At 42.9% G+C, this 15708-nt stretch overlaps 1 protein-coding gene and 1 long non-coding RNA gene across 2 annotated transcripts in view; both read left to right on the forward strand.

Annotated features, from left to right (window-relative positions):
- Positions 1 to 15231, forward strand: part of LOC127515657 (mucin-5AC-like) — a 31861-nt gene extending 16630 nt beyond the window's left edge. Inside the window, exons 21-27 of the mRNA XM_051899538.1 lie at positions 13255 to 13295; positions 13385 to 13510; positions 13660 to 13755; positions 13894 to 14022; positions 14122 to 14161; positions 14471 to 14591; positions 14952 to 15231. Coding sequence (XP_051755498.1) covers positions 13255 to 13295; positions 13385 to 13510; positions 13660 to 13755; positions 13894 to 14022; positions 14122 to 14161; positions 14471 to 14591; positions 14952 to 15153 — 755 coding nt within the window. The 3' untranslated portion in view covers positions 15154 to 15231. The remainder of the gene's footprint in view (positions 1 to 13254; positions 13296 to 13384; positions 13511 to 13659; positions 13756 to 13893; positions 14023 to 14121; positions 14162 to 14470; positions 14592 to 14951) is intronic.
- LOC127516567 (uncharacterized) lies at positions 11895 to 13154 on the forward strand. The gene is made up of 3 exons (XR_007931022.1): positions 11895 to 12118; positions 12593 to 12761; positions 13053 to 13154. It is a non-coding gene; the product is annotated as an uncharacterized LOC127516567 (long non-coding RNA).
- Positions 15232 to 15708: the final 477 nt, after the last annotated feature.

Genomic DNA, 15708 nt, shown 5'->3' on the forward strand with positions numbered 1-15708 from the left:
CAAGCAGTGTCTCCACAACTTCAAAATCATCTACAGCTACTCAAACAACTGGAGAAGTAACAACAACTGAGACTGTAACTGAGAATGAATCGATCACATCTCAGACACCTTTGTTCACCACCAGGCCACCAAAGGTGGTAACAACTGGTCTAACAAGCCTACCAACAACTACTGCCACAACCACTTTAGAAGAGTTAACTGCAACGTCATCTGAAACGTCACCATCTTCAAGCACATCTCTCCCAGTGACACAAACCTCACTACCAGTCGTTACATCCACGCAACCAACAACGCAAACAAAGACAACTGAAGTGCCAGTCACAACACTTGTGTCCACAACAGTGAGTGCTGAATCATCCACTGCATATGAGCTTACCACTCAGGGTCTTTCTTCAACTACAAAACCAGTCAAAGCTGGAACAACTCTTTCAACCACCTCACCAGCCATCCCATCCACTACTGTCATTGTCGAGGAGGGAAGCACCACTGTCCAACCACCTACAGAAACCTCAGCTCCAAGCAGTGTCTCCACAACTTCAAAATCATCTACAGCTACTCAAACAACTGGAGAAGTAACAACAACTGAGACTGTAACTGAGAATGAATCGATCACATCTCAGACACCTTTGTTCACCACCAGGCCACCAAAGGTGGTAACAACTGGTCTAACAAGCCTACCAACAACTACTGCCACAACCACTTTAGAAGAGTTAACAGCTACTTCATCTGAGACATCAACATCTTCAAGCACATCTCTCCCAGTGACACAAACCTCACTACCTGTCGTTACATCCACGCAACCAACAACGCAAACAAAGACAACTGAAGTGCCAGTCACAACACTTGTGTCCACAACAGTGAGTGCTGAATCATCCACTGCATATGAGCTTACCACTCAGGGTCTTTCTTCAACTACAAAACCAGTCAAAGCTGGAACAACTCTTTCAACCACCTCACCAGCCATCCCATCCACTACTGTCATTGTCGAGGAGGGAAGCACCACTGTCCAACCACCTACAGAAACCTCAGCTCCAAGCAGTGTCTCCACAATTTCAAAATCATCTACAGCTACTCAAACAACTGGAGAAGTAACAACAACTGAGACTGTAACTGAGAATGAATCGATCACATCTCAGACACCTTTGTTCACCACCAGGCCACCAAAGGTGGTAACAACTGGTCTAACAAGCCTACCAACAACTACTGCCACAACCACTTTAGAAGAGTTAACAGCTACTTCATCTGAGACGTCAACATCTTCAAGCACATCTCTCCCAGTGACACAAACCTCACTACCAGTCGTTACATCCACGCAACCAACAACGCAAACAAAGACAACTGAAGTGCCAGTCACAACACTTGTGTCCACAACAGTGAGTGCTGAATCATCCACTGCATATGAGCTTACCACTCAGGGTCTTTCTTCAACTACAAAACCAGTCAAAGCTGGAACAACTCTTTCAACCACCTCACCAGCCATCCCATCCACTACTGTCATTGTCGAGGAGGGAAGCACCACTGTCCAACCACCTACAGAAACCTCAGCTCCAAGCAGTGTCTCCACAACTTCAAAATCATCTACAGCTACTCAAACAACTGGAGAAGTAACAACAACTGAGACTGTAACTGAGAATGAATCGATCACATCTCAGACACCTTTGTTCACCACCAGGCCACAAAAGGTTGTAACAACTGGTCTAACAAGCCTACCAACAACTACTGCCACAACCACTTTAGAAGAGTTAACAGCTACTTCATCTGAGACATCAACATCTTCAAGCACATCTCTCCCAGTGACACAAACCTCACTACCTGTCGTTACATCCACGCAACCAACAACGCAAACAAAGACAACTGAAGTGCCAGTCACAACACTTGTGTCCACAACAGTGAGTGCTGAATCATCCACTGCATATGAGCTTACCACTCAGGGTCTTTCTTCAACTACAAAACCAGTCAAAGCTGGAACAACTCTTTCAACCACCTCACCAGCCATCCCATCCACTACTGTCATTGTCGAGGAGGGAAGCACCACTGTCCAACCACCTACAGAAACCTCAGCTCCAAGCAGTGTCTCCACAATTTCAAAATCATCTACAGCTACTCAAACAACTGGAGAAGTAACAACAACTGAGACTGTAACTGAGAATGAATCGATCACATCTCAGACACCTTTGTTCACCACCAGGCCACCAAAGGTGGTAACAACTGGTCTAACAAGCCTACCAACAACTACTGCCACAACCACTTTAGAAGAGTTAACAGCTACTTCATCTGAGACGTCAACATCTTCAAGCACATCTCTCCCAGTGACACAAACCTCACTACCAGTCGTTACATCCACGCAACCAACAACGCAAACAAAGACAACTGAAGTGCCAGTCACAACACTTGTGTCCACAACAGTGAGTGCTGAATCATCCACTGCATATGAGCTTACCACTCAGGGTCTTTCTTCAACTACAAAACCAGTCAAAGCTGGAACAACTCTTTCAACCACCTCACCAGCCATCCCATCCACTACTGTCATTGTCGAGGAGGGAAGCACCACTGTCCAACCACCTACAGAAACCTCAGCTCCAAGCAGTGTCTCCACAATTTCAAAATCATCTACAGCTACTCAAACAACTGGAGAAGTAACAACAACTGAGACTGTAACTGAGAATGAATCGATCACATCTCAGACACCTTTGTTCACCACCAGGCCACCAAAGGTGGTAACAACTGGTCTAACAAGCCTACCAACAACTACTGCCACAACCACTTTAGAAGAGTTAACTGCAACGTCATCTGAAACGTCACCATCTTCAAGCACATCTCTCCCAGTGACACAAACCTCACTACCAGTCGTTACATCCACGCAACCAACAACGCAAACAAAGACAACTGAAGTGCCAGTCACAACACTTGTGTCCACAACAGTGAGTGCTGAATCATCCACTGCATATGAGCTTACCACTCAGGGTCTTTCTTCAACTACAAAACCAGTCAAAGCTGGAACAACTCTTTCAACCACCTCACCAGCCATCCCATCCACTACTGTCATTGTCGAGGAGGGAAGCACCACTGTCCAACCACCTACAGAAACCTCAGCTCCAAGCAGTGTCTCCACAACTTCAAAATCATCTACAGCTACTCAAACAACTGGAGAAGTAACAACAACTGAGACTGTAACTGAGAATGAATCGATCACATCTCAGACACCTTTGTTCACCACCAGGCCACAAAAGGTTGTAACAACTGGTCTAACAAGCCTACCAACAACTACTGCCACAACCACTTTAGAAGAGTTAACTGCAACGTCATCTGAAACGTCACCATCTTCAAGCACATCTCTCCCAGTGACACAAACCTCACTACCAGTCGTTACATCCACGCAACCAACAACGCAAACAAAGACAACTGAAGTGCCAGTCACAACACTTGTGTCCACAACAGTGAGTGCTGAATCATCCACTGCATATGAGCTTACCACTCAGGGTCTTTCTTCAACTACAAAACCAGTCAAAGCTGGAACAACTCTTTCAACCACCTCACCAGCCATCCCATCCACTACTGTCATTGTCGAGGAGGGAAGCACCACTGTCCAACCACCTACAGAAACCTCAGCTCCAAGCAGTGTCTCCACAATTTCAAAATCATCTACAGCTACTCAAACAACTGGAGAAGTAACAACAACTGAGACTGTAACTGAGAATGAATCGATCACATCTCAGACACCTTTGTTCACCACCAGGCCACCAAAGGTGGTAACAACTGGTCTAACAAGCCTACCAACAACTACTGCCACAACCACTTTAGAAGAGTTAACTGCAACGTCATCTGAAACGTCACCATCTTCAAGCACATCTCTCCCAGTGACACAAACCTCACTACCTGTCGTTACATCCACGCAACCAACAACGCAAACAAAGACAACTGAAGTGCCAGTCACAACACTTGTGTCCACAACAGTGAGTGCTGAATCATCCACTGCATATGAGCTTACCACTCAGGGTCTTTCTTCAACTACAAAACCAGTCAAAGCTGGAACAACTCTTTCAACCACCTCACCAGCCATCCCATCCACTACTGTCATTGTCGAGGAGGGAAGCACCACTGTCCAACCACCTACAGAAACCTCAGCTCCAAGCAGTGTCTCCACAACTTCAAAATCATCTACAGCTACTCAAACAACTGGAGAAGTAACAACAACTGAGACTGTAACTGAGAATGAATCGATCACATCTCAGACACCTTTGTTCACCACCAGGCCACAAAAGGTTGTAACAACTGGTCTAACAAGCCTACCAACAACTACTGCCACAACCACTTTAGAAGAGTTAACTGCAACGTCATCTGAAACGTCACCATCTTCAAGCACATCTCTCCCAGTGACACAAACCTCACTACCAGTCGTTACATCCACGCAACCAACAACGCAAACAAAGACAACTGAAGTGCCAGTCACAACACTTGTGTCCACAACAGTGAGTGCTGAATCATCCACTGTATATGAGCTTACCACTCAGGGTCTTTCTTCAACTACAAAACCAGTCAAAGCTGGAACAACTCTTTCAACCACCTCACCAGCCATCCCATCCACTACTGTCATTGTCGAGGAGGGAAGCACCACTGTCCAACCACCTACAGAAACCTCAGCTCCAAGCAGTGTCTCCACAATTTCAAAATCATCTACAGCTACTCAAACAACTGGAGAAGTAACAACAACTGAGACTGTAACTGAGAATGAATCGATCACATCTCAGACACCTTTGTTCACCACCAGGCCACCAAAGGTGGTAACAACTGGTCTAACAAGCCTACCAACAACTACTGCCACAACCACTTTAGAAGAGTTAACTGCAACGTCATCTGAAACGTCACCATCTTCAAGCACATCTCTCCCAGTGACACAAACCTCACTACCTGTCGTTACATCCACGCAACCAACAACGCAAACAAAGACAACTGAAGTGCCAGTCACAACACTTGTGTCCACAACAGTGAGTGCTGAATCATCCACTGCATATGAGCTTACCACTCAGGGTCTTTCTTCAACTACAAAACCAGTCAAAGCTGGAACAACTCTTTCAACCACCTCACCAGCCATCCCATCCACTACTGTCATTGTCGAGGAGGGAAGCACCACTGTCCAACCACCTACAGAAACCTCAGCTCCAAGCAGTGTCTCCACAATTTCAAAATCATCTACAGCTACTCAAACAACTGGAGAAGTAACAACAACTGAGACTGTAACTGAGAATGAATCGATCACATCTCAGACACCTTTGTTCACCACCAGGCCACCAAAGGTGGTAACAACTGGTCTAACAAGCCTACCAACAACTACTGCCACAACCACTTTAGAAGAGTTAACAGCTACTTCATCTGAGACATCAACATCTTCAAGCACATCTCTCCCAGTGACACAAACCTCACTACCAGTCGTTACATCCACGCAACCAACAACGCAAACAAAGACAACTGAAGTGCCAGTCACAACACTTGTGTCCACAACAGTGAGTGCTGAATCATCCACTGCATATGAGCTTACCACTCAGGGTCTTTCTTCAACTACAAAACCAGTCAAAGCTGGAACAACTCTTTCAACCACCTCACCAGCCATCCCATCCACTACTGTCATTGTCGAGGAGGGAAGCACCACTGTCCAACCACCTACAGAAACCTCAGCTCCAAGCAGTGTCTCCACAATTTCAAAATCATCTACAGCTACTCAAACAACTGGAGAAGTAACAACAACTGAGACTGTAACTGAGAATGAATCGATCACATCTCAGACACCTTTGTTCACCACCAGGCCACCAAAGGTGGTAACAACTGGACTAACAAGCCTACCAACAACTACTGCCACAACCACTTTAGAAGAGTTAACTGCAACGTCATCTGAAACGTCACCATCTTCAAGCACATCTCTCCCAGTGACACAAACCTCACTACCAGTCGTTACATCCACGCAACCAACAACGCAAACAAAGACAACTGAAGTGCCAGTCACAACACTTGTGTCCACAACAGTGAGTGCTGAATCATCCACTGCATATGAGCTTACCACTCAGGGTCTTTCTTCAACTACAAAACCAGTCAAAGCTGGAACAACTCTTTCAACCACCTCACCAGCCATCCCATCCACTACTGTCATTGTCGAGGAGGGAAGCACCACTGTCCAACCACCTACAGAAACCTCAGCTCCAAGCAGTGTCTCCACAACTTCAAAATCATCTACAGCTACTCAAACAACTGGAGAAGTAACAACAACTGAGACTGTAACTGAGATTGAATCGATCACATCTCAGACACCTTTGTTCACCACCAGGCCACAAAAGGTTGTAACAACTGGTCTAACAAGCCTACCAACAACTACTGCCACAACCACTTTAGAAGAGTTAACAGCTACTTCATCTGAGACATCAACATCTTCAAGCACATCTCTCCCAGTGACACAAACCTCACTACCTGTCGTTACATCCACGCAACCAACAACGCAAACAAAGACAACTGAAGTGCCAGTCACAACACTTGTGTCCACAACAGTGAGTGCTGAATCATCCACTGCATATGAGCTTACCACTCAGGGTCTTTCTTCAACTACAAAACCAGTCAAAGCTGGAACAACTCTTTCAACCACCTCACCAGCCATCCCATCCACTACTGTCATTGTCGAGGAGGGAAGCACCACTGTCCAACCACCTACAGAAACCTCAGCTCCAAGCAGTGTCTCCACAATTTCAAAATCATCTACAGCTACTCAAACAACTGGAGAAGTAACAACAACTGAGACTGTAACTGAGAATGAATCGATCACATCTCAGACACCTTTGTTCACCACCAGGCCACCAAAGGTGGTAACAACTGGTCTAACAAGCCTACCAACAACTACTGCCACAACCACTTTAGAAGAGTTAACAGCTACTTCATCTGAGACGTCAACATCTTCAAGCACATCTCTCCCAGTGACACAAACCTCACTACCAGTCGTTACATCCACGCAACCAACAACGCAAACAAAGACAACTGAAGTGCCAGTCACAACACTTGTGTCCACAACAGTGAGTGCTGAATCATCCACTGCATATGAGCTTACCACTCAGGGTCTTTCTTCAACTACAAAACCAGTCAAAGCTGGAACAACTCTTTCAACCACCTCACCAGCCATCCCATCCACTACTGTCATTGTCGAGGAGGGAAGCACCACTGTCCAACCACCTACAGAAACCTCAGCTCCAAGCAGTGTCTCCACAACTTCAAAATCATCTACAGCTACTCAAACAACTGGAGAAGTAACAACAACTGAGACTGTAACTGAGATTGAATTGATCACATCTCAGACACCTTTGTTCACCACCAGGCCACAAAAGGTTGTAACAACTGGTCTAACAAGCCTACCAACAACTACTGCCACAACCACTTTAGAAGAGTTAACAGCTACTTCATCTGAGACATCAACATCTTCAAGCACATCTCTCCCAGTGACACAAACCTCACTACCTGTCGTTACATCCACGCAACCAACAACGCAAACAAAGACAACTGAAGTGCCAGTCACAACACTTGTGTCCACAACAGTGAGTGCTGAATCATCCACTGCATATGAGCTTACCACTCAGGGTCTTTCTTCAACTACAAAACCAGTCAAAGCTGGAACAACTCTTTCAACCACCTCACCAGCCATCCCATCCACTACTGTCATTGTCGAGGAGGGAAGCACCACTGTCCAACCACCTACAGAAACCTCAGCTCCAAGCAGTGTCTCCACAATTTCAAAATCATCTACAGCTACTCAAACAACTGGAGAAGTAACAACAACTGAGACTGTAACTGAGAATGAATCGGTCACATCTCAGACACCTTTGTTCACCACCAGGCCACCAAAGGTGGTAACAACTGGTCTAACAAGCCTACCAACAACTACTGCCACAACCACTTTAGAAGAGTTAACAGCTACTTCATCTGAGACGTCAACATCTTCAAGCACATCTCTCCCAGTGACACAAACCTCACTACCAGTCGTTACATCCACGCAACCAACAACGCAAACAAAGACAACTGAAGTGCCAGTCACAACACTTGTGTCCACAACAGTGAGTGCTGAATCATCCACTGCATATGAGCTTACCACTCAGGGTCTTTCTTCAACTACAAAACCAGTCAAAGCTGGAACAACTCTTTCAACCACCTCACCAGCCATCCCATCCACTACTGTCATTGTCGAGGAGGGAAGCACCACTGTCCAACCACCTACAGAAACCTCAGCTCCAAGCAGTGTCTCCACAACTTCAAAATCATCTACAGCTACTCAAACAACTGGAGAAGTAACAACAACTGAGACTGTAACTGAGATTGAATTGATCACATCTCAGACACCTTTGTTCACCACCAGGCCACAAAAGGTTGTAACAACTGGTCTAACAAGCCTACCAACAACTACTGCCACAACCACTTTAGAAGAGTTAACTGCAACGTCATCTGAAACGTCACCATCTTCAAGCACATCTCTCCCAGTGACACAAACCTCACTACCTGTCGTTACATCCACGCAACCAACAACGCAAACAAAGACAACTGAAGTGCCAGTCACAACACTTGTGTCCACAACAGTGAGTGCTGAATCATCCACTGCATATGAGCTTACCACTCAGGGTCTTTCTTCAACTACAAAACCAGTCAAAGCTGGAACAACTCTTTCAACCACCTCACCAGCCATCCCATCCACTACTGTCATTGTCGAGGAGGGAAGCACCACTGTCCAACCACCTACAGAAACCTCAGCTCCAAGCAGTGTCTCCACAATTTCAAAATCATCTACAGCTACTCAAACAACTGGAGAAGTAACAACAACTGAGACTGTAACTGAGAATGAATCGATCACATCTCAGACACCTTTGTTCACCACCAGGCCACCAAAGGTGGTAACAACTGGTCTAACAAGCCTACCAACAACTACTGCCACAACCACTTTAGAAGAGTTAACTGCAACGTCATCTGAAACGTCACCATCTTCAAGCACATCTCTCCCAGTGACACAAACCTCACTACCAGTCGTTACATCCACGCAACCAACAACGCAAACAAAGACAACTGAAGTGCCAGTCACAACACTTGTGTCCACAACAGTGAGTGCTGAATCATCCACTGCATATGAGCTTACCACTCAGGGTCTTTCTTCAACTACAAAACCAGTCAAAGCTGGAACAACTCTTTCAACCACCTCACCAGCCATCCCATCCACTACTGTCATTGTCGAGGAGGGAAGCACCACTGTCCAACCACCTACAGAAACCTCAGCTCCAAGCAGTGTCTCCACAACTTCAAAATCATCTACAGCTACTCAAACAACTGGAGAAGTAACAACAACTGAGACTGTAACTGAGAATGAATCGATCACATCTCAGACACCTTTGTTCACCACCAGGCCACAAAAGGTTGTAACAACTGGTCTAACAAGCCTACCAACAACTACTGCCACAACCACTTTAGAAGAGTTAACTGCAACGTCATCTGAAACGTCACCATCTTCAAGCACATCTCTCCCAGTGACACAAACCTCACTACCAGTCGTTACATCCACGCAACCAACAACGCAAACAAAGACAACTGAAGTGCCAGTCACAACACTTGTGTCCACAACAGTGAGTGCTGAATCATCCACTGTATATGAGCTTACCACTCAGGGTCTTTCTTCAACTACAAAACCAGTCAAAGCTGGAACAACTCTTTCAACCACCTCACCAGCCATCCCATCCACTACTGTCATTGTCGAGGAGGGAAGCACCACTGTCCAACCACCTACAGAAACCTCAGCTCCAAGCAGTGTCTCCACAATTTCAAAATCATCTACAGCTACTCAAACAACTGGAGAAGTAACAACAACTGAGACTGTAACTGAGAATGAATCGATCACATCTCAGACACCTTTGTTCACCACCAGGCCACCAAAGGTGGTAACAACTGGTCTAACAAGCCTACCAACAACTACTGCCACAACCACTTTAGAAGAGTTAACTGCAACGTCATCTGAAACGTCACCATCTTCAAGCACATCTCTCCCAGTGACACAAACCTCACTACCTGTCGTTACATCCACGCAACCAACAACGCAAACAAAGACAACTGAAGTGCCAGTCACAACACTTGTGTCCACAACAGTGAGTGCTGAATCATCCACTGCATATGAGCTTACCACTCAGGGTCTTTCTTCAACTACAAAACCAGTCAAAGCTGGAACAACTCTTTCAACCACCTCACCAGCCATCCCATCCACTACTGTCATTGTCGAGGAGGGAAGCACCACTGTCCAACCACCTACAGAAACCTCAGCTCCAAGCAGTGTCTCCACAACTTCAAAATCATCTACAGCTACTCAAACAACTGGAGAAGTAACAACAACTGAGACTGTAACTGAGAATGAATCGATCACATCTCAGACACCTTTGTTCACCACCAGGCCACAAAAGGTTGTAACAACTGGTCTAACAAGCCTACCAACAACTACTGCCACAACCACTTTAGAAGAGTTAACTGCAACGTCATCTGAAACGTCACCATCTTCAAGCACATCTCTCCCAGTGACACAAACCTCACTACCAGTCGTTACATCCACGCAACCAACAACGCAAACAAAGACAACTGAAGTGCCAGTCACAACACTTGTGTCCACAACAGTGAGTGCTGAATCATCCACTGTATATGAGCTTACCACTCAGGGTCTTTCTTCAACTACAAAACCAGTCAAAGCTGGAACAACTCTTTCAACCACCTCACCAGCCATCCCATCCACTACTGTCATTGTCGAGGAGGGAAGCACCACTGTCCAACCACCTACAGAAACCTCAGCTCCAAGCAGTGTCTCCACAACTTCAAAATCATCTACAGCTACTCAAACAACTGGAGAAGTAACAACAACTGAGACTGTAACTGAGATTGAATTGATCACATCTCAGACACCTTTGTTCACCACCAGGCCACAAAAGGTGGTAACAACTGGTCTAACAAGCCTACCAACAACTACTGCCACAACCACTTTAGAAGAGTTAACTGCAACGTCATCTGAAACGTCAACATCTTCAAGCACATCTCTCCCAGTGACACAAACCTCACTACCAGTCGTTACATCCATGCAACCAACAACGCAAACAAAGACAACTGAAGTGCCAGTCACAACACTTGTGTCCACAACAGTGAGTGCTGAATCATCCACTGCATATGAGCTTACCACTCAGGGTCTTTCTTCAACTACAAAACCAGTCAAAGCTGGAACAACTCTTTCAACCACCTCACCAGCCATCCCATCCACTACTGTCATTGTCGAGGAGGGAAGCACCACTGTCCAACCACCTACAGAAACCTCAGCTCCAAGCACTGTCTCCACAACTTCAAAATCATCTACAGCTACTCAAACAACTGGAGAAGTAACAACAACTGAGACTGTAACTGAGAACGAATTGACCACATCTCAGACACTTTTGTCCACCACCAGGCCTCTGAAGGTAATAACAACTGGCCAATCAGCAACTACAGCAACAACCACTTCAGAAGAGGAAACCTCATTCGAAACAACCAAAACAATAAATAAATATACCATTTCACCAATTACCACTACAAATGTTTTCTACTCATCCACATCTATGGAGACCTCAATTGCTCCCATTACACAAACACTGCCATCTTTTACTCAGACCCTTCCTGTGACTACAGAATCCTCTCTTTTCTCAACTACTCCGATTGTTTGTTGTTTTGTTAATGGCACAGATTTTCAGTCAGGTACAAAAAAGTCTCATACTTATTATTCTTTTTTATTGTTTAATATTTAATATTTGAGAGACAGTCTAAAATTTGTTATCTTCTGTTTTTTGCAGGTGATATCATTTATAATGTTACTGATGGCTTTGGTTGGTGCTTCACTGCATACTGTAATTCAACTTGTCATATCGTGAAGATTTCAACATCTTGTGGAACCACTCCATCACCATCCATTTCTCCTGAAACAACCACATATTCTAGTGCATCAACAATAGGCACAACACAACCTGTCACATTAATATCCACAACTAATACAAACACAGAAGTAACAACTACAACCTTTGGGCCTAAGTGTGATGCTGTTGATCCACCAAGACAGGTACATCCTACTTCAAATAATTTGGTCCTTCATTTCATAGATTGTGGAACCCTTATCATCAGTAGGGCCATGGCCCTCCATTTCAGTGGGAAAACAAGAAAATCAAAAATAAATTTACGTTTGCATTTGACAGACGTTTTTATCCAAAGCAACACTGGATAATTACTTCTGGATAAGTAATTAATTAATTTAATATTTAATAATATGTCGGCAAGCTGACACAAATGTATGTTAAGCAAACCCTTGAATATGCATAATAGATTTGCATATTTTGATGGAAAGATTACTGAACCATTAATTAAAATATGAATGGAGTCTCAGGTGTAGGGGAATAATGAACATCTTTAAATCAAGCAAGGTCATAGAATTAACAAGGGGTCAATCACAGAATTTAGGGAATAGAATTTAGTAAACCATGTCAACTTCCCTTCTATGAAAACGGGTTGTACCTGACAAGTTTTATTGGTTTTGCAGCCCAATGATACTTGGCAGAGTGGATGTCAAATGTGTGAGTGTGACAGTGAAACACTGAGGGTCCTTTGTCAGCCTGTTACTTGTCCTGTTTCACCATCTGTTACTTGTGATAAGCCTGGACAAGTACTTGTCAACACAACAATTGACTGCTGTGAGATCTATGAATGCAGTAAGTGATCTGAACACAAGAAAGGTTGGGGACACAAGCATTTTAAAGCAGATGCTTCCATAAGTGCAAATAACAATTAAAGTTCTATTAAGTTTATATATTAACTAAACAATGGATTTCAACTGATGAGCAATGACCAAAAAATAAGGTCCTAAAGAAAATATGGGCCTTTATTTTACCCTTTAACTTGTAAAAGTTAGACAGCACATTTGTGGTCTAAAAATTTATTATAGAAATGTTTGTACATTTACAATCAAATGCTAAACAAAAATGTTTTATATTACTCTACAGGTTGCGATAAGAATCTATGCCCTATTCCCACACTACAATGTCCACTGGGTTTTATACCGTCCATCAGCGTAACTCCAGATAACTGCTGTCCAGAGTATGTTTGCTGTGAGTATGGACTAGTTGTTCTCAATGAATGATACTTCACTGTTTCGGTATTATGCAATGCACAGGTGTGAACTCATTTGTTTCTTCTTCTTTACAGCACCCATGGAAGTTTGTGTCCATAATACCACAGTGTATCAGGTAAAATTAGATATTTATGTATAAATAAATACCTCATAAGATATCTAAAACAACTTACATGTGCACTTATTCGACTTTTTTCTCTCTAGCCTGGCTCACCTATACCAAGTGATGATCCTTGTACACTTTGTCATTGTGGTGGGGATGTAGATCCTGAAACAAAACTTCTTACTCCAGAGTGTGTGATAGCTGACTGCAACTATAACTGTACAGAGGTATAAAGATCTATTTACGTCTGTAATGAAGACTAGATCAATTGGGTTATACATGTGAAGAATGAGCAAAGACATCTTTAAAAGAACCCAATGCCCATTTAAGTATTCATTTCCAGGCAATGTGATGCATTTCTCCTCTTTTCCTATAGGATCAGGAGTACCAATCTATTCCTGGTCAGTGCTGTGGAGAGTGTGTTAGCACTAATTGTGTGGTTATGCATGACAACGTCACAGTTACCATTTCAGTAAGTTCTTACATACATTCTAGCATTCTAACAACTGCATTGTAAAACACATTTTATAACATCAAATTTATGACTATTAATTTCTGCGTGTATTAATCTTTTAATATATTTGTAATCTATATATTTCTCCACCAACAGGTTAACCAGACATGGCAACCAACTAATGACAAATGTGTGAAATACGAGTGTGAACGAAACAACGGTAACTCATTGGCAGTTGAGATTAAGACTGCTTGTCCTGCCTTTAATGCTGAAGATTGTATCCCTGTAAGTGGCTTTCATGGGACACTACTTTGATTGAGCTATTGGTATTTATATGTAAAAATTAAATCGGTGTAATGGTCAATGCTGTTTCGTTTTCTACAGGGAACAGAGACAACTGACGCTAATGGCTGCTGTAAAACTTGTGAGTCTCAGCTGAGACAATTTATTATAGAAAATAATTATACAAAAAGAATTGCATATGAGAATTAAATCTCACTCATAAACATTTATACATTTATGTATCATTTGAATCATGATTTGTGATTTATAAAATTGACAGTTAATGCTACTCACATATACATCTGCTGCCCTGAATAAAATGTCCATTTTCGGGAGCAAAATAACATTTTGAGAGAGAAGAAAATAGTACTTTTTAAAGTTTTTCAAGGACGTACAAGCTGTTGAAGTATATTTTGTAACACTTACCTAATGTGTTTCTCATTTCTATTAGGTACACTGGACAACAAATGTAATGTCCAGAAGAACAGCACCTTCTTGGTCAGCAATGACTGTATAAGCAGCACACCTGTGGAGATAACTTCTTGTGCAGGCTTGTGTGGTACCTCATCAATGTGAGTACCAAAATCAGAATCCTTCATTTCTAAATATATGTACTTTTTGTGCCATGCTGCCACTGCTCCACCTAAAGAAATGTAAAAAGGAAATTGTGACTTTATTTCAGTTTATTTAAGTTTATATCTCACAATTGACATTTTCTTTCTTAGAATTGAGTTTATATGTCGCAATTCTGAGAAAAATATAATATATAAACTTGCAATTCTGTCTGAAATGTAATATAAAAAGTCACAATTATCTTTTTAATTTTTTATTCCATGGCAGAAACAAGCTTCCATAATATGGAGGCAAAATACTTATTCTGTCTGTACTGGTAATTAACAACAGAACTGTCTCTTCATTGTATGTTAAAACAGATACTCTGTAGAAGTGAACGCTCTCGTGCATTCATGCTCGTGCTGTCAAGAAATGACAACCACCATAAAGGAAGTGACTCTGACTTGCCCAGATGGGTCAAACATCAACCACTCATACATTCACATTGAGTCTTGTGGCTGCAGGGCCAGCGATTGCTCTGGTCAATCTACTTACTTAAAGAGACGCCGGAGGAGATTGTAAACCTGCATTTTTAACAACGTACAGTAGAGCCATTTCAAATGTATCTTATGGCATGAATCTGTAAATTGTAAAACTTTTAAATGTTTGTGATAATTATCTCTATGGTGTCATAAAAATGACAGCTCTTATGTTTCTTGTCTAGTAGATCTTAATAAACTAATGCAAACTGAAGTTTGCCTGCAAGTTTTCATTTTTCTGGTCTCAAAATTCTGCATAGAAAGAAATCTGTGAATGGCATGGTGGAAAGGATTATGGATTTGCAATGTATTGATTTTGGATGCAAAATTATTGTAACTGTGGGCAACCAATGACCATTGCTCATAAATTATATTTGAATTAGAAGTTAAATAGTTAGAGAGGTATGGCAAGTATAGCCTTTACATTTTGCAGATGCTTTTATCAAAAGCAACTTACAGTAAAAGAACAGCAATTTGTCACAGATCCAACAATATTTATAGTACACAATGCTATTATTAGAAAGCTAGGTTAGGAAACAAGCCAGTGCAGAGGAGACATGCAAAGAAGAAACAAATATTATTTTGTGAAAAGCCAGAG

The sequence above is a fragment of the Ctenopharyngodon idella genome, chromosome 7 (genome assembly GCF_019924925.1).
Source record: "Ctenopharyngodon idella isolate HZGC_01 chromosome 7, HZGC01, whole genome shotgun sequence".
NCBI lineage: Eukaryota > Metazoa > Chordata > Actinopteri > Cypriniformes > Xenocyprididae > Ctenopharyngodon > Ctenopharyngodon idella.